The 25,422-nt window shown below is 38.5% G+C and overlaps 1 protein-coding gene across 2 annotated transcripts in view; it reads right to left on the bottom strand.

Moving 5' to 3' along the window:
• The window catches only part of TMEFF2 (transmembrane protein with EGF like and two follistatin like domains 2), a 231,100-nt gene extending 209,316 nt beyond the window's left edge, over positions 1–21,784 (bottom strand). The window contains exons 1-4 of one of the 2 annotated variants that reach the window (XM_058710780.1): positions 21,174–21,784; positions 18,682–18,791; positions 10,317–10,446; positions 5,796–5,822 (exon numbers count right to left, since the gene is read on the bottom strand). In XM_058710780.1, the coding sequence (XP_058566763.1) occupies positions 5,796–5,822; positions 10,317–10,446; positions 18,682–18,791; positions 21,174–21,345 (439 nt within the window). In that variant the 5' untranslated portion in view covers positions 21,346–21,784. The remainder of the gene's footprint in view (positions 1–5,795; positions 5,823–10,316; positions 10,447–18,681; positions 18,792–21,173) is intronic. The other variant, XM_058710786.1, reaches the window with a different exon arrangement.
• Positions 21,785–25,422: the final 3,638 nt, after the last annotated feature.

Here is a 25,422-nt window from a genome sequence, read left to right as displayed (position 1 = left end):
TACTGATAAGATAAATGATTCTCCAAGGAGACGAGGGTAAAAATCAAATAGACAGCCTTCGAGCCAATTAAAAATTTAGAATACATATCTTCTGATTTGTAATCCAAAGCATTTCTATCACCCTACACACAATGACTGCATTTCTTTTCCTAGTTTTTTTTTTTTTTTTTAACCCATACAGATGATTCAGACAAAAGTTGGTAGCATCCATTTCACATTCTCAAGCAATCTTCTCTAGAAATTCAGACAACTCTTACTATTCTACTGGGGTGAAAAGTTATTTTTATGTTTAAGATGGTAATCAGGTTGAAAACAAAGTATAGCCAAGTTGATAACAAAGGTTCCTTTCTCCTCCTTTTTCATTTTCCATCATTCTCACTTTGTTCCCTTCGTCTGTTTGCTTTCCGTATTTTTTCCAATTTTATTATCCATTACGTGTTCCTCATTCATTCTACCTCTATTTCATTACTCCATTGCAATATTGCTTTTCTTTGAGATGAAGGGAAAGCACAATGGATTGCAGCCCAGGAAAAGCTGGGATAAGATTTCAGTTGCAGTTCAGATGGCTATACGCCCATCTCCAGGCAAAAGAGCAGCTCTCAGGCATAGGACAGCTAAAGTGAGGCAAGTTTCCACTTTCTCCCCCTGTGTATTGCCCTGAAAGAATCTCAGCCCTTGCATACATGGTAGAATTTCTTTATTGAATCAGTATTTAAGCTGAAGCTGCTTACAAGTGATGCCCGTCAGATTTTGGCTGTCATGGAGAAAATGCATGGTGAGGCATATTGTGTTTGCTGGAACTTGACCTCATGAGAGTGAAGTAGAGAAGACACAAATCGAGGTCAGGAGAGGGAATGTGTACAGGAACACGGAAGAGAAAAATTTCTTCGCCTTACACAAGAACATTTTATGGAATGAATATTCAACTCCTTGTTATTTACAGTATATTTAACATTTTATTTCTGCAGGGAATTATTTGTCTTTTGATAATTAGAATCATAATTTTTCCCATTGTGTGCTAAGAAGAGAATTTACATGTAATCTCCTTTTGAGTAAAAAAAAAAAACAAAAAAACCTGTGTCATATTCATTGTTACAGCTGCAGAAACCTTGCCACAATTCCTAGGTTCTGTCAGCCTTGTTCAATTCAACTAAATTCCTGAGTATCCTCAAATTCATATTAGAAACATAACGATTTTTAAAAAACAATTTTTAAGTTCTCAAACTTCTTACAATACTGTTTCCCCATTTTTGGCAATCCACATTAATCAGAAATAGCAGCCTAGGGTCTAAAATTTCTTGCACTGTAAACACCTCTTGTTCAACCCAAAATGTATATAAAGTAAACATCCTAATTTTAGACATCTGAGTAATACCATACAAAGTTAATTTTCACAGGGCAACTTTACATTAAATAAAAATATATCATAACTGGTTTCATACAGTAAAGTTATCTCAACAATTGCCTGGATATTAAAAATCAGTCTTGATACTAGTCATGGATGTAAACTTGATTTGTTACTATACATATCTGATATCCATCTATTAACTAATTTTTTTGAAGCTAGGTAATTATATAAGTTGTATAAATAGGCCCAGTGCTTCATTTTACCTCACAAAATGAAAATATACCCAATTGTATCTAACCTTAGAAACATTTGATTTCTACAGATATTATCATACAACTTCCCATAAGATGTTATTAAAATTGACTTGTGGAGTTTTCAAGACCTATAGCAGGATAATACATTTATAATTCTTTTAATAGTTAAAATATTTTTAACCAGTTAAAAAACAATTTCACCAGAATTATTTTTTATTTCTAGAAATCTATCAAAAATCCAGTAAATCCAGAAATATTTTTAAGAGAATAAAGGAAAATATTCATGGCTTTGTCTTTATAATATGACTAAAAGGCTTTGAGAGAAAAGCAGGGGTTAAAAATTATTCTTTAACCACCCACACACCCCTGGATTTTAAGAGGAGGTTTCTTTAATACTTTTTTTCTTACTGCAGTATTTGTTGCTTAAGGAAGTCTGTGGGAGGATAAGATGTTATTATCCCTCCTACACACACCCGTTTTCTTATTTACAACATTAAATCTCCATATATATAAGTACTTGAAACGCCAACCCTTTTCTTTCAGCTATGTTCTTAAATTCTTTGGACTTTGGTCCACACGTTACCACACATTACCTTCCTATAGGACACATTTATAGTTAATTGTAGTTTATCCTGATTTTTTTTTCAAGTGTGAGACTATCCAAAAAGGGTATTTGAGGTAGATGCATTTCCAACTTTTTGTCTGAAAACAGAATTCCATAAGCAGCAAGTCTTATGTTTAAAACAAATAATACAAAGTTATTCCTTGCATTAGTCAGTTTTCCTGAACACTAAAAGGACACAGTCACCGGCATGGGAAAACCCAACCTTTAAGATTTGTATGCAGTGTTTCCTATTGCACTGTAAGTTACTTTTATAAATGAACGCATATTTGCAGATCATGTTGGAGATTAGTAAACATGTTTTACCTAAGTAAAGTTAGCTCTTTGAACTGTTTCATCTGAATAAATAGATCAATAGTTAAAATTTTCAAAATTCCCTATAAAATATATACTAATGTCATGAAACCTTTATATCGCTTTCATATTGTGGTAAAAATGTTCCCTCAAATGTAGTAAATGACAGATATGCCCTTGTGCAAATGGGTTAAACTTAAATTATTTTAAGATAATTAGTTCTAACCTTCATTGCTAATATAAAATTCATTAATTTAAAAAATACAGGAAAATCTTAAAAAAATAAAAATTTATGTATTTTGAAGTGATTTTGGATTTGGAGGTTTCATGATATCATTTATAATAGCTACACATACAACGTGTTTTTGCAAATAAATCTGTTCACTTCTCTATTCAGATCAATGCATTCCAGGTGGGAATTATATTAGCTTTTGTTAAAAGAAATTAGAAAAATAACCATTAACCATACAAAGTGCTTGCAAATATGCCCCAATTATTAACTAAATACACATTATTGAGAATATATCCTATGGAGACCTGTTAGAACAATCACTAGCTAGGATTGATGGATTAACCAAACAATCACAGGTAATTTAATCACTTCTGGTTAATTCAAAGGAAACGGATTCTGGCTCCTTTGATGCTTGGTAACAGGAACTCTGACAGAATACAGAGGCAAGACTATCTTCTTTAATAGCAGGGGTAGTGAATCAAATATATTTTATGTACAATCCAATGGATATGTGGATTGGAATTGTTCAGGTTACCCTAAACTAGGTCTTTAGGTTTAATTAACTCAGCTTTTTTGGTACCTTGTAGTAGAGTAAAAAAATTAAAGAAAATTAAAACTATTAGTATTTCAGAGCAAAGTAAGACAAAGACTAGAAAAAAAAAAGTAATTTAGTTTAAAAAAATGTTTCGTCTTTGATTTTAAAAAAATAGTTTTCACAGAGTAAATACTCAATACCACAACTTTCAGAACAACAACTATTGAAAAAAAAGAGTACAACTCACAATTAAATGGGTCATATGTCCTTTCCTTTTTATAAAACAATTATCTTTTAAGAAGTTGCTTTGTTTTTTTTTTCCTCAAAGTTACTATAAAGCACAAATAATTGAAAGGAAGAGTAAAAAGCAAAAAGGAGATGAAAATAAGAAAAGGAGAGTGGTTTCTAAAGAATGTACAAAATTCAAGTTATAAACATCATATTCACGGCATCGAAATTATTTCCTAAAACATACTACCTTATTTAGATCACTGGATAACACACTGAACCAAAGATCTCAATATGGACTGAAACAGGGAAGAGTGATGTTGACCTCACTTCCACATGCATGAGCTAATTACAATGAATGAAAGCTGGAATCCACCATCAGAAACATAAACCATGTCTTCTTAAGAAATAAATTAAAATGAAGAAATGATGTGTGATATGATAGGGGACTCAAATGGAAAAAAGTATATTGTGGCATTTTTAAAGAAAGACCAATGAAGATTTTCTGTGGTCCAGTTTTTGTTTTTAAATTTTTTCTTAACATTTATTCATTTTTGAGAGACAGAGTGTGATTGGGGGAGGGGCAGAGACGTGGGAGTCACAGAGTCTGAAGCAGGCTCCAGGCTCCGAGCTGTCAACACAGAGCCCAACGCGGGCTAGAACTCATGGACCCCACAAGATCATGACTTGAACTGCAGTCAGCCACTTAACCGACTGAGCCAACCAGGCGTCCCGAGTTTGTTGTTTTTAAAGATGTTAAAAAATTAACAAGACTTGTTGCGTGAACAGTGGAACAGTCGAAACTCAACGTAATTATCTGCAAAAGTAGGTAATCTATATATAAGGACTAAATATAGCTGGGAAATAAACAGAATTTTGCATACGAACTACTTCCTTCCAAAAGCAACACTTTTAAAACTGATTAATTCCTTAATATTCTAATGGTGAAATATCTACTCAAGCAACTTTTTCCTTTCTTTTTTTTCTTTACCATTTAAGTTGTTCTAAGCTCTTCTTTCCAAATAATTAGAGAAGCTTTCTTAGGAACACTATATTAATCAGCCAGAGGGGCTGGCAGGAAAACAATTTCTTAGAAGTAGTGAGAGTCTGTCCTAACATCAAATGACTGTTCAATGTCATGTGACATTAAATACATCTTAACGCTCTCATGGTACTAAATCTTGACTTCTGTTCAGTTTTAGCCTTTATGGGAAAAAGTGCTCTCCAATATTTTGCTATAATTGTGTTCTCTGGGTAGTACTTAAACTAATAAGACTTTCATTACATAAAGCAACTTGATAAATCTTTGAAGTATTACCCAAACTAGACACTGTGATAAGTTAGATCTTTCTTGAACCCAAGGCCTTCTTTTCTTTATCTTTCATCAAATTCTGCATTTAAACACTAAAATTGACTTGGAATCATACATTTGATCATTTTATACAGCTTAAGCAAGGCCTCAAGAATGTATGTTTTTATACATTCTCTTTTTATTATTCTTATTGAAATTATACCTTTTTTTTTTTCTTGTTGTGCATAAAGGTGGAATTTTGTTTGGATTTCATTTGAAAAAACATTTTGGGATATTTACAATGAATATTCAATTCATAAATAAAGGCTTATTTGACATCAGATCAAATTTAAAAGTTTCCACCTCTCTTTTGCATACTTCCTTAAACACATAATTTAATAATGAAAACACGTCTTACATTAGTAAAAATAATAGAGATTAATTTAGCAAAAGAAGTAAACCTAATATCTTATTTTCATGGGCTTATATTTTGTTTATCTTTTTTACCTTTTTTTATGAACTAAAGCTCCTTCAGTTTCAAATTATTGATGTGATAAATAAGATCTTGTTTACATGATAGTTATGTATGTGTTAATACCAATACCTGGTATTTTAGGGCAATATTATATATTTTAAAATCTCAATATTTAAGTAATTTCCTCATGAGTTCTTTCTGCCCTGCTAAATGTTCTTGGAGGCTTCCTTTAGGAATTTTTGAAATGCTTATCTCTCTTAAAGATAACTCAGGCACAAACAAATGAATGAATAAGAAAGATTAGATGAGACGTTCTTAAGTATGATTCATAAATATATCAAAATATTTGCATGTATACACATTTATGTAATAAGTAGAATGATACTTTGTTTTCCCTTTTCCTAAAATGAAAAAGGTGAATTTGTATCAGACATCTGTAATGGCAAACACATAAGTTAATACCCATCAATAATATCTACAGGTAAGTCTTCAAATATATAAAAAGGTAACTCTTACCGCCATCTCCAGATCCTGATCCTGCATCTGGGGGAAAAAGAAATACTTTATTTTTGTTTGAAAACATATTCAAAAACTACTTATGACTTTATTTAGTTCATGTTTACTTTCTTCATTAAAACAATCATATAATGGAGAAAATTACTAATATTTAACCTGAAAATATATATTCACATCAATTTAATTTAATTTGTATAATATAACTTATAAAATAAATTCTGTATTATTTTCATTCTTTTTTTTTTTTTTTTAATGTTTATTCATTTTTGAGACAGGGAGAGACAGAGCATGAACAAGGGAGGGTCAGAGAGAGGGAGACACAGAATCCGAAGCAGGCTCCAGGCTCTGAGCTGTCTGCACAGAGCCCGACGCGGGGCTCGAACTTACGGACCGTGAGATCATGACCTGAGCCGAAGTCGGCCGCTTAACCGACTGAGCCACCCAGGCGCCCCTGTATTATTTTCATTCTTAAACTTTGTAAGAAAAACTATTATCTAGCTTTGAAACAATTCCTAAAATGGACTATGTAAAATCTCTCATATTTTTATTTTAACCAGGATGAATTTGGTGCCATTAACTGAAAAAAAAAAAAAAAAAAAGGAAAACAAAATGCTTATAAGAGTGAGATTCAGAAATTAAACAGGCTAAGACATGTGGCAAATAAACTCATAATTAAGGCATATTATTATACATCACATATACACAAAAAGAAAAAAAAACAGTTTATAGATGATTATTTTTTCATGTAATTGCTAATATGTTTTCCAAATGCCACAATTGTGGATGAGTTTATCTGCCACCAACTTCATCCTTTGTTTTTAAAATCAATAGAGGAGTGACTTTTGTCTTTGTGCTTAAAATTGGATACACCCTAAGAGATGCTGGCAGGAAAAAAAAAAATGATACCCTGCCTTCGACATTTCTCTTTCTCCATCTCCCCTCCCTCCTACATAATTACAGCCGATCAAAGGTGTCAGTTTCTGACAACTCAGTTCCAAGGGACAGTCAGTTTTCTAGGCGGGAGTCAAGACCATTGAGTTTCCATCTGGTTCTATCTCTTAAATGTGGACATCATCTTCCTTTTGCCTCTCTACTCTTTTCATTCTAAAAAAATTTTTTTTAATGTTTCCTTATTTTTGAGAGAGAGAGAGACACAGAGTACAAGCAGGGGAAGGGCAGAGAGAAAGGGAGACACAGAACACAAAGCAGGCTCCAGGCTCTGAGCTGAGCTGTCAGCACAGAGCCCAACGCGCACTTGAACTCAAATACGGGAAGATCGTGACCTGAGACAAAGTGGGACGCTTAACCGACTGAGCCACCAAGGCGCTCCACTTCTTTTCATTCTAAATACATTTGGTTATGTATTTTTAATGTTAATACCGGGGATTAAGACTAATACTGGTATTCTTTGTCTGAAATGCCCTCATCTCACACGGAAATCTCAATGATTCAAGAACGATATCAAATGGCACTTCTGAAGGAGTAGTAGTTTAAATAATCAGCCTTGGTGGAGACTCATATTCACTAAATTCATAGAGTCTAACACTGTATGAAGTCAGAAAGCCAAGTCATTTATTAACTTGTGTCTTTAGCCCAGCAGAGTCTTTCCTTAAGGCAAGCTAACTGGTAAAACAATTTATAAGAAAAACCCTTCTTACTAAATGTATGACCAAGTAAGGATTTTAATCATATGCCTTCTCTGTTTAATGGTAACAGATCAACAAAGGCTGATGCATTCATCTCCATAGTAGAATAGTGCTGTCAACTGAACTGACAATCAGAACTCATGGCCCCATCACTTTTGGATAGGACAGTGCTTGAATGGTCAATGTTTACATACTTTCACAGCTAAAATCTGAACTAAATTTATTTGAATTAATTTTAAAGCTTAATTCAGTATTACTTATAACTATCAGAGCCTAACAGGTTGTTATATTATAACACGAATATATTCTATATGTTTTAGTTAAATGTGTACAGCTTCTTGTTTCTTCTGAAGACTGTAAACTTTTTAAAATCAAGAACCATGTCTTATTCAGCTTTTTATCCTTATAGTCACATAAGAGGAAATATGTAAAAGCTTGTAGATTCAAATATCCAAACATTACTCATTTGATAGCATAAGGAATGTTATGTAACCTTCTTAAGCTTATTTGTCCTCTATTCAATGAGTGTAGTAATGTCTATGTCGTTGGGTTGTTTTGAGGCTTACTGCACAATAGCATGTTTTAAATGCTTATCACTGTGCCTGGAACATAAAAATTAAGGTTTTGAGTAAACATCTTGCCTATTCATTTATAGGTTTTCTAATAAATACACATGGTTTGGGAAAAGAAAAAAATGGCAGCAGTATATTGGCTTGTATTTCCCATGTATCTTCCTAAAAAGTCAAGGGACATGATCTTTAAGACAATTTTTGTTTTATTAGACCCAAACCAAGTAAGTAGGGAAGAAAGGAGGAGTAGATGGAAAAAATAACCACAGGTCCATGGCGTCATTATGAAATAGTGACAGAAAGTTTTGAGGCTTCTCTAATATAAAATAAGCCATCTTGGCAAACCAGAGACAAGTAGTCTACTAAATCCTTATTGATGAGACAAAAAACACCTAAGAAGTCATGCTGTTGAACTTGAAAATTTGAACTCCTAGCCAATGCACTTCTTGTAACACAAAAAATTGAGAGTGAGACTATTGAGCAGACTGCCTAATAGGAAACCATTTTTTGGACAAAAAAAAAAAAAAAAAAAAAGATTTGTAGGTTCAATGAAATATAATAAAGTTATATCTTCTACTGCCTTTTATTCCTAGAGATCACAACTTGCCATCTCTATTCAGTGTCAAATAGCATTTTAAAAATAAATGGAAAATCTACAAAGAAGGAAAATTTCTTTTAGATCAAAAGTCAGAACTCTAATTTATTTACAGTCAGACCTGGTTAATCAAAATTACTTTGGTCCCTCCATCATTATTCAGATCAAAAACCTTTTAGGTTTTTAAGTCAATGGGAAACATTCAGCAAGATTGGCTTACTAATTAAATCCTACAGAAATCTAAGTATGCGAATCAGGTAGGTATGGATTACTCAATTGCGATTAAATTTTCTACTTGGCTCACTCTTTATTTTCATAGTATAAACAATACATTAGGAACTAGAATGTAAAGATTTGTGTGAATCAGGAGAATGCGCTTGCCTGAGCCTACAAGAAGTTGGAGGTTGGCAAGTAAGAAAGAAAGATTTTGGCACCAAATGTTCCTAGCCATACCATAACTTAATGATTCTTTATTATAACTGCCCACTGACTCTCATTTGGCTAGTCAGAGACAGACTGATAAGCTAAATGATCTTGAACAGATAAACCCTTTTCTCAGTACTCTCTGGTATTTGCCTCCAACATTCTTGGCTTCTAAGAGTCAGAGGTTCCATTTTTTCCCCCCTATTTGATTCGTCTTAACATATCACTTTAAATTTTCTCCATAGGTATGGCAGATTGATTTTTCATATTTAGTTTGTTCCCTGTCTTTCTTTCTGTTTCCCCCATCTCTACTATGATAGTACCATGCTGGCCCTCCTTCCTCCCTACTGGGGAAGCAAGTCCAATGCCTCTCACATGTTGCTGTCATTTTCATTCGTTACTTCTTAGATGAAGTGGCAATGATCTATTTGCTCTAGCAAATAAGAGGCAAGTGGGGCACCAGGAAGGACGTTCACATAATGAGGCAAAGAATCATATAACAGAAATGATTACTTAAAAACCAAAACCAAAACAAAAAAGCCTACATCATCATCTGTGAGTAATAATATCATTCTCTTCTGCTAGTTTTTAGGAACTTTACTAGTCACTGGTACAATTTGGACACAATCAATTACTAGCCATCAACAGACTTAAGATAATCTTTTAAAGAATACAAGACTTTCTCCTTGCTCATTTACCATCCTGACCCAACCATCATACACATGACTTTGTACAAAGTTCCCTAGAATAGAAAAACACCTGTTATCTACAAAATACGTGTGATCTACCCAATAGTTGTTATCTTTCCATTAAAATAGACTTTTCCTGGCACGATTCTGTATTTTCACTTTTGAAGGAAGCTCATATTTTCTAGTGCTGCTGAGGTTACCCAAACTTTCACTTTTAAACCCAGATCTGCAAAACTGCCCTCTGGCAGATGACGCTATTGTTCAAAACAAACAAACCAACTTTATCCGTGCTTAGATAAGTTTCTCTATATTTGGCACATAGGCAGTAAATCTAGAGCTCTAATTATATTATTCAACTGTCTGCACTTCATTAAATAACATATGTATTAAAATCAACATCCTTATGGTAGATTTTCTCTTTCTTCCATAAGTGATTCGAAATGTAAACGAGGCAAAAATAAGAATAATGCATGCCTTGTGCAAAAGAATAAGAGGCTTATCCAGCCAGTATAGAGTCTGAATGATTTATCTGGAGATAACATAACAGGAAAAGCAAAGGTTCCCAAAGGTCTCAGGAGCCTTTAGGATCATATACATACCTGTGGCACATGATCCTTCAGACACCACAAGTATCTCACTCTGCTGTTTGCATGCAGCCTGTCGCAGGTAGCACTCATTCTGGTAACTCTCTCCATTGGAGCCACACACAGGCACATAGTCACTGTTGCACTGGGGAACACACAGATATAAGCATATGGTTACTACTGGAGTCTGCATACCTTTGAGACCTTGAACAGAAATAATCATTTGCAAAAGTACTTGTTTTCATTTTCAGTAATCCCCATCATTTCCATTAAGTCTTTGACCTTACAAGGGCATCATTCAAAGATACACAAAAGTAATGTCAAGTCGGGCCAATCAGTCATTTGATTCAGATGGGGGGCGGGGGGGGAGAAAAAAAGCTTCTGAATTAATCAGGTAATTCCAACGAAGTGATTGGACAAGCAATTGTACAAAGATATTGCAAAAAATGTATCAACATTATTTAATACTGCTTTTCAGATATATGTCCATCTGGCTTGGTGGAAAGAATCAAAACACGCTACAACATTCACGTTATTAAAAATAAGTAATGCCTATCCGTGTTTGGAGCAGAAGTATATAGCTGCAATACGAATGAAGTCAGTTACACCTTACTATGTTTTTTCTCTGTTGAATTTTAATCTTTACACATTTCTAAATATTTGGGTAAGACATTTGGATTACTAATTCATTTGTCATGTATCTTTAGATCATCAGATATGGACAGATATAGTGCAAGAAAAAAAACAGCAAATGGAATACAAGGGAAAAATCGACAACTATTGAAGAAAAGTTTACTGATAAGTATGTAAAACATATATATGTAAACTTGATTGATTATTGAAAAGTATGACTATTAATATATATTTCATAAAAAGAAAAGTTCATTTTTAAAACAACCTCATTACAAAAAAGTACACATTTTACAATGTAAATGAGGCAACCTACAGGGTATACTCATTGTAATATAATCACACTCTAAGGCATTAGAGATATTTGGCTGTGTCCTATACCTGCTAATTACACTAGAGATGTGATTATCTCATGATTACTACTACTGATGCTTCACTGTTTAATTGTAACAAACATAATAACCACGATGATTACTTATAAATATCCACCATGCTAGAAACTAAGTAAAGCAAATCATACATACATATGCATGTGAAAACACTCTTCTGTTTCTAGTTCTTACTAAAAGATTTGGATTTCTCATGGCTGTAAGTACATACATAATTTTGTACATACAAAATTAACCAATGATCTGGTGAGGTGGCTAGGAAAGTTTTAATGTATATGATAATAAACCTGAAACGCTATCATAAGTTAAATTCGACTCAAAGATTTATGCCAAAAAAAAAGAACAGATTTTCAGTAAGGTTACGATCTTATAATAAAAAAACTAAAATTTATTTTTTTACTCTATTTTCTTAGAATATCTGTACTTTCTCCCTCTCAATCAGCCATTTAACTCTTGCTCTTTTTGTTTATGTAACAATGGTTTAATCACCCTAGTAATTTATAAATAAAATGGGATAAACCAATGTTCTCTGAAATGAAAAGTCTTATTTTATGAGTCTTGCTCTGTATCTGTTACTGAAAAACTAAAATAGAACTTATTAATAGTGATACACTTTTCTCCCAATAGTAAGTCCAAATTGTATGACACTCATATTATGATCTCCATAATTGCTAACATGATGATTTAGGTATTAAATCACATCTATTTAGAAATTACTTACATGTGATTAAAATCATTTAAATATTTTAAATATGACATATTTTAGAAATCTGCACTTCTACAATTTCTAATCTACATATTCTGGAAGCTCTCTATGCAGTAATTCCTTTTCACAGTTATACTGTTGGCTCCCAGACTCAGTCTATCTATGTGATTATATTTTTTAATGATTTTTTTTAATGTTTATTTATTTTTGAGAGAAAGAGAGAGAAAGGGACAGAGAGAGAGGGTGACATAGAATCCAAAGCAGGCTCCAGGCTCTAGGCTGTCAGCACAGAGCCCGACTCGGGGCTCGAACTCACGGACCGCAAGATCATGACCTGAGCCAAAGTCGGATACTTAAGCGACTGAGCCACCCGGGCACCCCTATCCTATGTGATTATATTTAAACTTGATTAGAACCTTTTACTAATGAGGATATTTAAATAGGTATTCACTTCTGATCAGGTGATAACCTATATAAGGGCTGCCTTCCACAAGCTTTCTAAAATATATACGCATTTTTCAAAATGTTTTTATATTTTTGAGAGAGAGAGAGACAGACAGAGAGCAGGGGAGGGGCAGAGAGAGAGGGAGAGTCAGAATTCCAAGCAGGTTCCGCACTGTCAGTGCAGACCTTAATGTAGGCCTCCAACCCACAAACAGTGAGATCATGACCTGAGCGGAAGTCAGATGCTTAACTGACTGAGTCATCCAGGTGCGCCAACATATGTGGATTTTTTAACTTACATCTCAGAATTGACCTACCATAGGTCAATCTTCCAGTGAGCAGAACTGACGTAGTACCACATAAATGGTGCTCATGTCAGAAACATGGCCTGGGAGGATTTATGAGGAACCATTGACATTAAAATGGTATCTGAGCACATGGAGGAGAGATCAGAGAGAAGTGAACAACTGGTGACATAGTCTTGCTGACACTTTCAGTAGGCAGAAGGTAGTCAAAATTAGTGTGATGGCTGGACTAGTTGGCTTCTCATGCTCAAGTTCTGGCATTCTTGTCCTTGGCTACCTGTTAATCTCCATCTTCAAACCTGCTTACATTACTCTGGGTCCACATTTTCTTCTTTCCAACCCCTGAAACCTCTCTATTTATCTTTCTCACCTACTTCTGCAGAATACTCAGATGTAGTCAGCGGACAGGGGGTGAGGGGTGGGAAGTATTTATTATCTCTGACAAGTGCTAGTACACAATGCTGATATGCATCTTAAAATATGGAATAAACTGATAAAGTGTTCCTATGCCACTTCTGAAGGACGCAGTAAGCCAAATGTGAACAGTGCTAAAAACAGAGCTGCCAAGTTCCATGCACAAGCCAAAAGGGAGATTTGTATGGAGCTGAAGAGAGCTCAACTGTAGATTACCAGCACGATGTTTTTGGCCTTTAGTACCACGACTTGCACTCATTAATATGAATAATGCAAGGAGGAAGCATACTCTAAATCATTAAGCCTCAGGAGTGCAAGTCTGGTCCTTTCTCCAATTTCTCTCACTGCCTTGGTGTAGCACCTTGTGGACATCACTCAACAGTTAAATATTTAACAAGCTTATAGCTCGGTTTCCCCATCTGAAGTGGTTAACTAAGGTATTTAGGAGGATTAACAGAGTCATGTTTCTAAAATACTTGGGAATATCCATGTAGGAAAAGAAACGTTAACTATTTGTCTCTCATGGTATGTATTGTTTTGAGTACAGCTGACACCCCGTCTAACGCTGATACTAAACACACGTGTCTAAAATTAAAGAAATAAAGGAAAACAGGATACCCTGGTACATAAAAATAGGCTAAGTACTATGTTAAAATATGCCAAATTATTGGAAATACTTTTTAGTGGTAATCATAATACTGCTCAGTTTCAGATGAAGGGACAGATTCAGATGTTAAGCGATTTGCTAAAGGCCACATAGTTGGCTGGTAAGAGGAAAAAAACAAGACTCAGGCCCAGATGGTTAGACCCATAAATGTATGTGTTGTACAAACTTCCTCTCAGGGGAACAGTGATCCTATTTTTCTTAAGATGTTGTAAAAATCTTAAGTTTGTTTTCCAAATATGTGTTTTCCAGTGGAATGGTTTTGCTCCAAAGTGTCCACATTGCTTAAGAAAGTAGCTACATATCACACTGGTGGGTTCAATGACTTGACACTCTAGAATATATGGAATTCATTTTACTACAAATGAACAAAAAATGTAAGTGAGAAGTTTTTTCATATGATTTATTGCTTGTTTGGTTAATGAAGATTTCTTTTAGCTGAGATTTCAGCATCTAGAAGCTAGGTATAACTTACATTTTCTAGATTGTTGGCACTTTCCATGGAATCTGGCATGTAGAAGGCACTCCACAGATGTTAAGTGAATTCTTGTTATATTCCCAGTTGTCAAAGGCTTAAGAATAATGGCTTAGGATATGGTATGTTTCTCTTCCAAAAAAGAAAAAAGATAAAAAACCTGCACATGTCCCAATCCTTTGATCATTCAATAAGCAACTTTCTCTTCTCTGTAACCACATTTCTTTAAATGAAAGAAAATACGACTTTAAGGGTGGGCAAGCCTGTGGCTATGGTGAAAGTGACTCTGTGTGACTTCTCAGGCTAGGTCATTAAAGGATACAGCTTCTGTCTGGCTCTCTCTCTCTTTCGGACACTTGCCCTTAATACCCAGCCATTGTGGTATGAGGTAGGCCAAACTAACACACACAGAGAGATCCACATTGAGGACCCAGGTCTCCAGTTGATAGTCAGACTTATGAGTGAGAGCCCTGAGGAGAGTACAGAACCAAGCCTTTGAGTTCTCTCCCTTCCTCGGCTAATGCCAAGGGAAGCAGAAATGAGATATTTCCATCAAGCCCTGTCCAATTGTAGACTCATGAGAAAAAAAAAAAAAGTTCATTTTTTATTTTATTTTTTATTTATTTTATTTTATTTTTTATTTTAAAAATTTTACATCCAAATTAGTTAGCATATACTGCAACAATGATTTCAGGAGTAGATTCCCTAGTGCCCCTTACCCATTTAGCCCATCCCCCTCCCCACAACCCCTCCAGCGACCCTCAGTTTGTTCTCCATATTTATGAGTCTCTTTTGTTTTATCCCCCTCCCTGTCTTTATATTATTTTTGTTTCCCTTCCCTTATGTCCATCTGTTTTGTTCATTATTTTTAAGTCACTAAGTTCTGGGCAATTTGTTATGCAGTCCTAGTAAGTGGAAGAACTGCAGATCTAAAACGTGGTTATCAAATGAAAACATTTAATATATGAGTTAAATAATATCTGAAAAGCATAACTTCATCATATTTTTGAATTACAAACTGATAATTGGTCATTGTATGACCAGTGCTATCTATGAAAAACTGCATATGGTCCTTCCTCCCTCCTTCCCTCCTTTCCTTTTTCCTTCCTTCTCTTCTTACTTTATCCTTCCTTCCTTCCATCCACCTATCCATCCATCCAACTGTCTCTAAATTTTCCTCTCCACAACTGGTTTATCAGAAGATTTATCAGCATGTCATCTGGTATTTAGATAGAAATGAGGCTGCAGACCATTTCTGGAACTCATATCGTCACCAAAAACTCAGGTGTACTACCTGTGTTACTGAATTGTCTACAATAATTTGGTATTGTTGTTGCTGTTACTGATATTTTCATGTATTTTTGCATGTATAATGTCCTGGGAAATAATTGGATTTGGTGCCAAAGGACCTAGGTTCTTACTTTAAGATCACCACTTAATAATGGTAATGGGCCTGAATTACTTCATCGGTAAAAGGAGGATAAAACAATTAACTCACTCAGTTGTGACAAGTAAAGGGTAGAATGTGTTTATTTAATTTAATTTTAATTTAATTTAATTTAATTTTTCAAATGTTTATCTATTTATTTTGAGAGAGAGAGGGAGAGAAAAGAGAGAGCACGCACAGGAGCAGGGGAGAGGAGCACAGGGAGGGAGGCAGAGGGAGAATCCCAAGTAGGCTCCACGCTGTCAGCACAAAGCCCAATGTGGGGGGTCCATTTCACAAACAGTGAGATCATGACCTGAGCAGAGATCAAGAGTTGGATGCTTGACCAACAGAGCCACCCAGATGCCCCTATGTTTATTTTAGATCATCTAAGAGAAGTGAAGGCAAATATATGTTCTCTTTAGTGCTTCAATAATAATCCAAGTTGGCAAACTACAGATCACACCCACGCTTCCCTTTGAAATTTATCTCTCAGACAGAATGACCATCGTTCACATTCTAATTTGAATGAAAGAATTTGTGACTGTATCCATAAATACAGGAGACTAGGAGTAGATAACCTCAGCTAGTTTAGACTAGGATATAGGAAAACAGATTATCAAGACATCTCCCTTATATGGAGGGAAAACACACACACACACACGCACACACACACACACGCACACACACACCCCAAAACCTCAAATTCATTGGAATGTACTAGAAAGGAATGAATCAAGATACTCTTAGCCTAAAATATCTTATTATTCTTTGCACAACTTGTGCATTTTCTTTGATCTTGAACCTAAATCAGCCACTCTACAGTCTTAGTATGTGTAGAGTCTAAATTTTCCATGAAGGGAATGTTTATTTTCTCTTGACAGACTGACATCTATCACAAAGCATAAGCTTATAGCAGTAAAATCTAGTAGTAAATTTAAATACTATAGGCATTAAAAAAACACATTTATTTTCTTATTCAAACTTGTTTTCATTGCCCTCTCCCCAATCAATTCCACTGAACAATTATTTAAATTAATGACAAATGTAACTGGCTGACCAAAACATGAAAAGCACAAATATTTTTGTTGATAAAAAGTTTTACCAAAACCCTTTGTGGAACCTGAAAACTGAATACAGCTTCTTTAATAAGAAAACTATACATTTCCTTGTAGTAGCATGCACCCCTTTAGAATTTTGTGAACTCCATTATTTTTCTCTTGTCGAAATCTTGTTAGAATTATGGTTTTTCCTTTGACGAACGTTCTTTTTGGTTCATTTTATACTCTTCATGAATTCACTTCTTATGCCTACCCTGGGTCATGCAAGTAAGACCAATTTATGGGAATCACAAATTGTAAAGGGGAAAATCCACAAAATCCTTTGGGCCTTTAATTACTGATTTGTCCAAATGTACTTTTCCCTGAGTTAACATTTGGGGAAAGTATGAATTGGAGAGTTTTCATGCTCCACCTCTCCCATGTAGTTCATTGAAAAAACATAATTACATTGTTCAGTGCAGCTGGAGACCTTAGAGGTTCGTGTCACGTGCATATTAAATATGCACAAATATGTTTCTAACACTATAGTATGGTCTGAAAGACTGTAGTGTGGTCACAGCAATATTCACCCACCAGGAGGTGGTGCACTTTGCAAATATTAGTTGTTTTATTGCTTTTCTTAGAAAGAAGAAAATAATTTGCAAGAAGCTTTTAACTTATCTACAAACCATTCAAACTACATTTAAATCTGAATTCCCTTATCTCTTTCACTGGGAGGTCGAATTCAATTCAAAATATTTAATTTCATCAACAATTCTAAATATTGCATACTATAACAAGTTTTTAGACCTGAATTTCACTTTAATGTTTTCATTTGTTCTGTAACATTTTTTTTCTTATTTTTTTAGTTTTGCTTACCCAGTCTTGGAAAAGTTTTACCTGATCTCACTTATATAGTTTTGTTTTTGTACAAAAGGTTCTTGGTTGAACCTTATGTTAGATTTCATGTGTACTTACAAAAGTAATTCAGCAACACTCAAAGGCGAATATAAGACATTAATACAATAGCTGTGGTAGTTGAGGGTACATATGCTTATATAAACATTCTGAGAGAAAAGAGGGCTTATAATTTACGTGGTATAAAGCATTTGGTAGATGATGGCTGTAATAATGACATGAGTTCTATCTTCAATAGATACGCATAATGTAGTTTTGATGATACAAGTGCTACAGTCTCCCATTCTATTTACAAAAAAATTATTTTATTTATTCTTTTAACATGAGGCAAACTCCATCTTCCTAACATTCATAAAATAGCCTGCAGCTATTTGCACTCTTTGGGGTTCTTGGGAGATCCAGTTGTAATTCAACGTGATACCCATGAAAAGTTGATATATATTAGTAAGTTCCAAGATTTCCAAAACTAGCACAGTAGTTCTGAAGTCACGCTAATAAGGAGTTTATTTAAAAACTTAACTGGATTGCCAGGATCATAAGACCCAAGGCCATTAAAACAGAACAGTACGATAAAAAAAAAAGAAATGACAGCCCCAATCAAAAAGAACAAAAGTACAAATCTACACTTCTTATCCATTGATTGTTGTAGCTACTATCCCCAGCAGTTGTTGAATTATAAAATTCTTGCTCGATGGGACACATAAACCTAATTTGCTTCTGACACATCAAAGGAACAACCTGAAGCTTTCTACCTCCAGTGGCATTTATAACTCTGGCATACACATTTCTCCAAAAAGCTATGTCTTTTTGACATCCGTTGGCTCTCTTGGCAGGACAACGCTTTTGCTTGGTGCCAGCTTTCCTCTTAGCTTGCACAGCTATAAATTGCCAAGTGATGGTTTGTAAAGGGAGATCCCTTCTTTGTAGTCTCATCAATGAAGAAGGAGATGCAAATATCAGACTTCTTACCTTGAACTGACAGACGCAAGTCACAGTGTCTCCAATTCTTAAACATTCCCCATCAAATTTACAGGTGTTGGTGTCACAGAGGAAGAGATCGTTTTCTCTGTCATCATAACCTCAAATTTAAAGAAAATATTCCAGTCATTTAAAGATGTTACAGATTTTAAAAACAACCACAACAAAAGCACTATCTTGCAGCTTTAAAAGAATTGCTCTAAATTTTTATTCCATTAACCACAGCTGTACTGCAAGGTCATTCTCTACTGATAACCTCCAAAATCTAGTTAAGTGATCAATATTCATTTCTTTTTTTTCACAATTCTTTTTTAGTGAATTATCTTTTAATATTCTCTTTTGATTGTGCTATTTTATTTTAGCCAGAGTTAATACTGGCAGCAGTGAATGAAGGTTTATAACTTGATCCCCAGCTTCCTTATTTTTTTTTTCTCATTAAGTAGAGTACAGTTTATGACCACCCCCCCCTCAAGCCTACATTTTAGAAAAAAGCTGTTGATGGTCTCTGAATGTCATTTTACCATTTTTCCATCCTTAATCATTCTTTTGCCTTAAGGTCTGAAGCAACCCCTTATTTGGAATTTCTCCAGACAAAGAGGAAACAAAGCCCCAATAATAAAGATAAACAGGCACAGTGTTTTCTGTGATGGTCTGTCTGGCTCAAATGAAGATTGATCACCTCTAAGTTAACAGGGTGGAGGGGGGTGCCAGGTTCTTGAAAATCTGCCTTGAAAACAAGTTTATTCTCTTTAGTCTCTGCAAATCTCCTTAAGATATCCGGCTCATAGTACATCTCTTGATTGCCAACCTCAATTTCCCATTTAAGTTAGTTATTTCCTAAAGCGATACTGTACTTGGGATGAAGCAAACCAGGCATGTTGGTCTACAAAGCTGTGACCATTCATTTCAAGCACAGGTTGTTTCATAGCCCTATGATAAAGCACCTAAAAAAGTGATCAGACACCTGAAAACTGGAACTTAGCTTTTCAAAAATAACATACATGCGCCCATGAACCAGGAATAAGTTAAAGAAGACATGCTAAATTTTATAAAAATACCAAAGTTAGAAATTGCCGAAAACAGAACAAAGGCAATCTATTGACCCAAATCTAACAGGGTGCAAATCTCAACCTGTCTTTAAAAAAAGCACAAACTATCATGATGCATGATAATGTTCCTCATGGCAGTAACAACCTAGGACTACATGTTCTTTCATCCTATGAGTTACAGTTGGCCATTCCCACCTCTCCAAAGTTACACACACTTCAGCTTACATACATCCCTGGAAGCCACTTTGTTCAGAGCCAGATTTAACTACAGCAGAATTATATTTACAGAAGATGAAAAATTACATGCGCGCTTGCTAAAACTAGAACAGACCAGACCTAGGGGACAATACCCAGGCATGTGAATGCAATTTAAAATGCCAATGAAATCACACCACAATCCCGCCCGGGTATACTCTGGGCTGTCACACTGAAATGCAAAGCCAGCCCGGAGTACAGCAACTCCCATCCTCGGGCCCTATGTACTTAGGAGGCTTCGGCTGAGCAAAGCCTGCCAAGCTCTCGCGTTCAGACTCTGAAGGGACCCCGGCAAGCAAGAAGAGCGCCGGACCCACTCGGAGGAAGCTTGCCCAGAAATGGAGTCCGCGTCCGCCCGGGTCGGTTCCGCCCGCCCGCAGGAGCCTGCCTGCCTCGGCTATGCCCACCCAGGCCTGGGAGACCGACGACTGATTCTTTTCTCAACTTCCCTTTCCCATCAGGAGCTTGGGGAGGCAAGAGAGAAGCATCTCTGGGCTGCAAAAACACGTCTTTGAAGGGGGATGTGGGAGAGAGGAAGAGACGGAGAGAGGTAAAGGAAGAGAGAAAGGGGAAGACAGAGAGAGATATTGATTCTGTTAAACCCCAAGCTCCTTTAGAATCCGTGTGACCTGATCTTGAAAGCAAGACCAGGGCACCCCATGGCACTTTTGCCAGAAATCAGTGTTTCCCCTGCAGTCACTATTGGATTTATCGCTTTCTCACTTGTTCCTTCCCATAAAGTTATTTCTCGCTCGTTTTAGCCAGACTTTTTCCTTTCATGATGGAAAGGTTCTGTTTTAGTCCCCACCCCGCACCCCACCCCACCCCACCCCCCCCAGCCCCCAAGGACTGGTGCTCATTTCGGTGGATCCACAAAACCATCCCGTCCAGTATTTCTTAAAATATCCGCCTCTCTAAGGGCAAGGATGCAAAAGGTTCCTACACGTGTACTTTTTGCCCACCCCAGACCCCGTCACCCCCCCCACCCCCCCGCCCCAGCTTCCGCAGCGGCCTGGAAGGTTCCCAGTGCTCCTCGGGGTGGAGGTCGGTCGTCCGAGAGGTTTGGGGCAGTAAGAGGCACGGGGCTGAGGAGACGCACTAAGGTGGGCTTGGTATGCGCTGGAAACGCGTCCCCTCTGCGGGGCCGAAGGGGGTCGGGCGCTGGGGTTGTGGACTTACCAGAGCAGTTCCAACCGGTGGGCGTTTGGCAGTCACTTAAGGAGGTAGGGAAAGCCGCGAGCTTCACCGGGCGGGCTACGATGAGTAGCATCACCGGCAGCAGCAGCAGCCAGCAGAAGCCCTCGCAGAGTGTCCAGCTGCTGCACTGCCGCGGGGACTCCCACAGCACCATGACTAGTTCGCGCAACTCTGCAGTAGCAAACGGCTTCCGAAGAACACGCGATCGCGGGGGCCGGGCAGCGGGCTACTGGGCATCCCGCGGACGGCGGCAGCAGAGGCGGCGGCGGCGGCAGTGGCACCCGACGGGGAAGCAGCAGCCAAACCCGCGCATGGTCTCCGGAGTTTCAGCAACATCCAGTGACCCGGCCCAGCCCCGGGAGCGAGAGGGTCGTCCGCCGAGAAGCTGCGCCGGAGACTCGGGGGGCTGCTGCCATAAGGAGGGGGATCTGGGAAGCCAGGGGACCACGAGGAGACCGGAGTCCGGAGGGCGGAGGAGAGGAGTCCAAGGAGGCTGCGTGGAAGGAGAGTCAAAGCGCCCCACAGCCCCGCAGCCGCCTCTCGCGCTCTGCCGCCCGCATCCCTCTGGCGTTTGGGAAGCAGCAGGTCCTTAGCCCGCCCGAGATCACGTGGGAAGAGGCAGACGGGCGCTGATTGGCGGAGCGGGATGCAGGTCCCGCGAGGGAGGGGTCGGCGAGGAGGTGCAAGGAGGAGGCGACGGCGGATGCCACAGATGGGCCAGCTCGCCAGGCGCTGGCCCGAGTGCGGCTAGGCGGGGATGGCTCGGGGGAGAAGCGCGGGCTCCAGAGTGGGCGTCTCTCACAGCTTTATATACCACCTGCCCTTTCACTTTCCGCCCCACGACCCCCTCCCCTCCCTGAGCTTTGGGTCCGGTCTAGGGCCCCCCGATCTAGCTCCCCTCGTCAGTGCGTGACCCCGGGCTGCGAGTGCCAGCCGCGGCTGGGTGGCGTCTCTCTGAGCTGCGGCCGGCGAGGGCTGAGGTGGCGGAGAAGCGGGAGCAGCAGGGCAGAGAGGGGAGAGCGGGCCCAGAGGAGAGGGTGTCCTGCTGGCGCCCCGCGCTCCTGCGTGCGGGAGCGCGCCGCTTGTATCCGGATTCAAGCTGGGGAAATCGCCGCGCGAGCCCAGGAACCTTTCTCTGGGGAGGTGGCAGAGAACAGGAGAGGGTGAGAGGCGGTGGTGTGAGAACAGCTCTGGCCGGCCTGGAAGCAGCAGCAGTTTCCCCCGGAGCCTGCGACCCGGAGGCTGCTCGCCAAGCTGACTCAGCCAGCCTTGCAGGCTCCCTCTCCTCTTCCTTCTCTCTCCCTGTCTCCCTCCCCTCCCTGGCCCCCTGCAGCTCCGACGCAGCCCGGGGAGCCCAGACTCTGGAGCCTTCTCGTTACTCGCTCCTCTCCAGCCGGGAGCGTGTTGGTGCGGCTGCCCGGGAGGCGCGGGGAAGTGTGTTCCGGAGGTCAGATTGGCTCCGCACAAGTGGTCGGGGAGAGGCGGGGAGGGCTCCTCCGCGGCAGCAACGGGTGGGTTGCGGGCGCAGCCCCCGGGAAGCGGCTTCCCAGAAGAGCGGCTCACTCGGGCGGCGCGGGGAGCGGCCCTGCGCGCTCTAGCGGATCTCTCCGCCCCATCGCCGGCGACCCGGGGAGGCGAGAAGGTCTAACTCGACTGGACTATCTCGCTCGGTGCCCTTCTTTCTTTCGCTCCAGCCGGCGCTGAGCAAAGGCGTAGCGGGACCCGCCTTCCGCCTGCTGCATTCTTCACGCAGTTAGACACTCTTTAGCCTAATGGTATTTTAGTCGCTAGTAACCGGACCGAGAGCTTCCCGGGACGTGGATGGAGAGGAAGATTTTTCCGTCGTGACCCGGGTCGTTATTGCGGTCACAGTGTTTTGGATGACCTACAAGGAAGAATTTTCTTTTCTGTGTGATTGTTTAGTGATTCAGGATTTTTTTTTTCTTTTTCTTTTTTCTCGCAGCACCCTCCCTCTTTCTCTCTCCCTCCCTCCTTCTTTCCTCTTTCTCTTCTCTGCCTCCTCCCACCTTCCTTTTTACCTTCCTTCCTTCCTTCCTTCCTTCCTTCCTTCCTTCCTTCCTTCCTCCTTCCCTTCCTTCCTTCCCTTTCTTTTTTTTCCCTTCCTTCCTTTCTTCCATCCTTCCTTCCTTCCAACCTTCCTCCCTTTCTTTCTTTCTTTCTTTCTTTCTTTCTTTCTTTCTTTCTTTCTTTCCCCTCATCTCTGTTTCTCTCTTTTAGAATCTCGCCTTTCCCCCTCTCCTTCTGGTTCCCCGAATTTAGAAGAGCGTGTTTGATAGTATCTCACAGGCAATTAGCGTCCATCCCCAATCACTTAAAAGAGGCATCAGTACACTTTGAAAGCAGGGACTATCTATCTTTGGCAGGCACCGTCAGAAAAACAAATTGTGCCCGAGCTATCCTTTTAAGTACCTTAACCTCCAACCTCCTCCCACTTCCTTGCTTTTTAACTTCTCCTTTGAGAGATGTGATCGTGCAGCACCTCAGAGCCTCAAAGAAATCTCATCTTTTTTCCTGTGTGAAACCCATCCCTTTATCTTACATCTCCGCCTCCGCCCCAAGATTACCCCCCAACCCTCGCCCACTTCCAAAGATTTCTGAGCCTCAGTGTCTCTCACTCCTAGCAATTAAGTACCAGATCCCAGCATTCTAGTCGGTGGCATCTCGCTTCTCACCGACAAAGACTCCATTAAAACAGATCAATTAGACCAGACGTTGGAGGCATCAGAAAATCGGCTTCCAGACAGCGCAGCTAAATTCTTTAAGGAAACGGAATGCCCATTAGCTACAGCTGCCAGCCGATATTGCAAAAACAAGGAATCAGGGATGTCTTTCGCTGCACCCTTTCAGCAGAAAAGGCAACATAAATATACACTTAATGTAGATCAAGATTTAACAACTCCCAGTTTAGAGTGAGGGCATGTCATTTTCCATAGCAAGGCTGGTGTGGTAACTAATCAGGCTTATGAAAATAAGTCATGCTTAAAACTAAAGGCAAAGTCCTTAAAAGTGTTTATGCAGTAATTATGATAATGACACGGGACCTGCTAGGAATTCAGTACTTGGCTGTACAAGTAGAATTTTACAGCACCTCTTAGCAGAGCAGAACTGTTATTGAATTCTCTGCTAAGTAAATTTTTGGCATGCTTTCTACTAATATGTACTCTTCCTAAGACATTTTGCCCAAAGTAACTTAAAACTCCAAAGGAGTTAATTACTGGTTGTGACTGGTTAACAAATGCAGTTACTTGCACAGAGGTTCCTTAAATTACTAAACAGTTTCAGGCAAAGCCTTTCCAATAGGAATGCTGTGATTTTGTTTAGCTTGCTTTGTACTTAGTGTTAAAGTGCCACCAAGAAACAAATTCTGAAACTGGCAGGCACCACCAAGTGGCAGAAGAACATCACTCACTGCACAGAGCATAGGATCGCTGAACATGTAAATACAAATATATACGTTATTTAGCCTCATCATTAGTACCAAAGAAATAGACAGGAATTACATTTTATGGCAATGAAGATTGGATTAGTGATTGGATTAGTGCTTCAACTTTTCCCCCAACAGGTCAAATCGGTTTCCTTATTAGAATTGAATTTAAAACTAGGTCTACAAATTGTATTTTGCATCGTACATTATATGAATACTAGGTACACAATCCAATCTTGTCATGCATTTGCAAAATTTCTTACTTTCAAAGAGTACGGAATATTTACTTTCAATATCCCTGAGCTAAAACAGTTTATTTATGGCACACACACTCTAGAATTGACTCAGAGGGTGAGAGTCAAGTTATCATATTTTTAAGTACAAACAGAACAGAATTTTTTTTTTCCATAGAGATTTTTTTAAAAGTTTTTTCTCCCCTTACATGGAAAGGGCATTGTTAAGAATGGTGCGATTACTCAGAGTTTTAATGGGGGTGCAGGTGGGGGAAGGGAGAAAAAGTTATTCCAGAACAAGAAACATTTAAGATAAATGAATAAATCTGGGAAAACAAGACATACTGCCAATCAGAGCTCTATTTCCTTTCGATCTCTAACACTTTCTGATGTTTCAATAATGGTAAGATATATAGTATGCTTCTTAAGTGTCAGACATTGTTTCCTTCAGGAGGAAACACATTTTTAAGCCTCCGCAAAACCCCTGTGAGATAAGACATTCCTTTATCTCCATTTTATAGAAAAGCACATAGCTTCTTTTTTAAATGTTTGT

The sequence above is a fragment of the Neofelis nebulosa genome, chromosome 2, assembly GCF_028018385.1.
Source record: "Neofelis nebulosa isolate mNeoNeb1 chromosome 2, mNeoNeb1.pri, whole genome shotgun sequence".
In the NCBI taxonomy this organism is placed as follows: Eukaryota; Metazoa; Chordata; class Mammalia; order Carnivora; family Felidae; genus Neofelis; species Neofelis nebulosa.
Note: the sequence above shows the minus strand (reverse complement) of the source record. Positions and strands in the feature narration are given on the sequence as shown.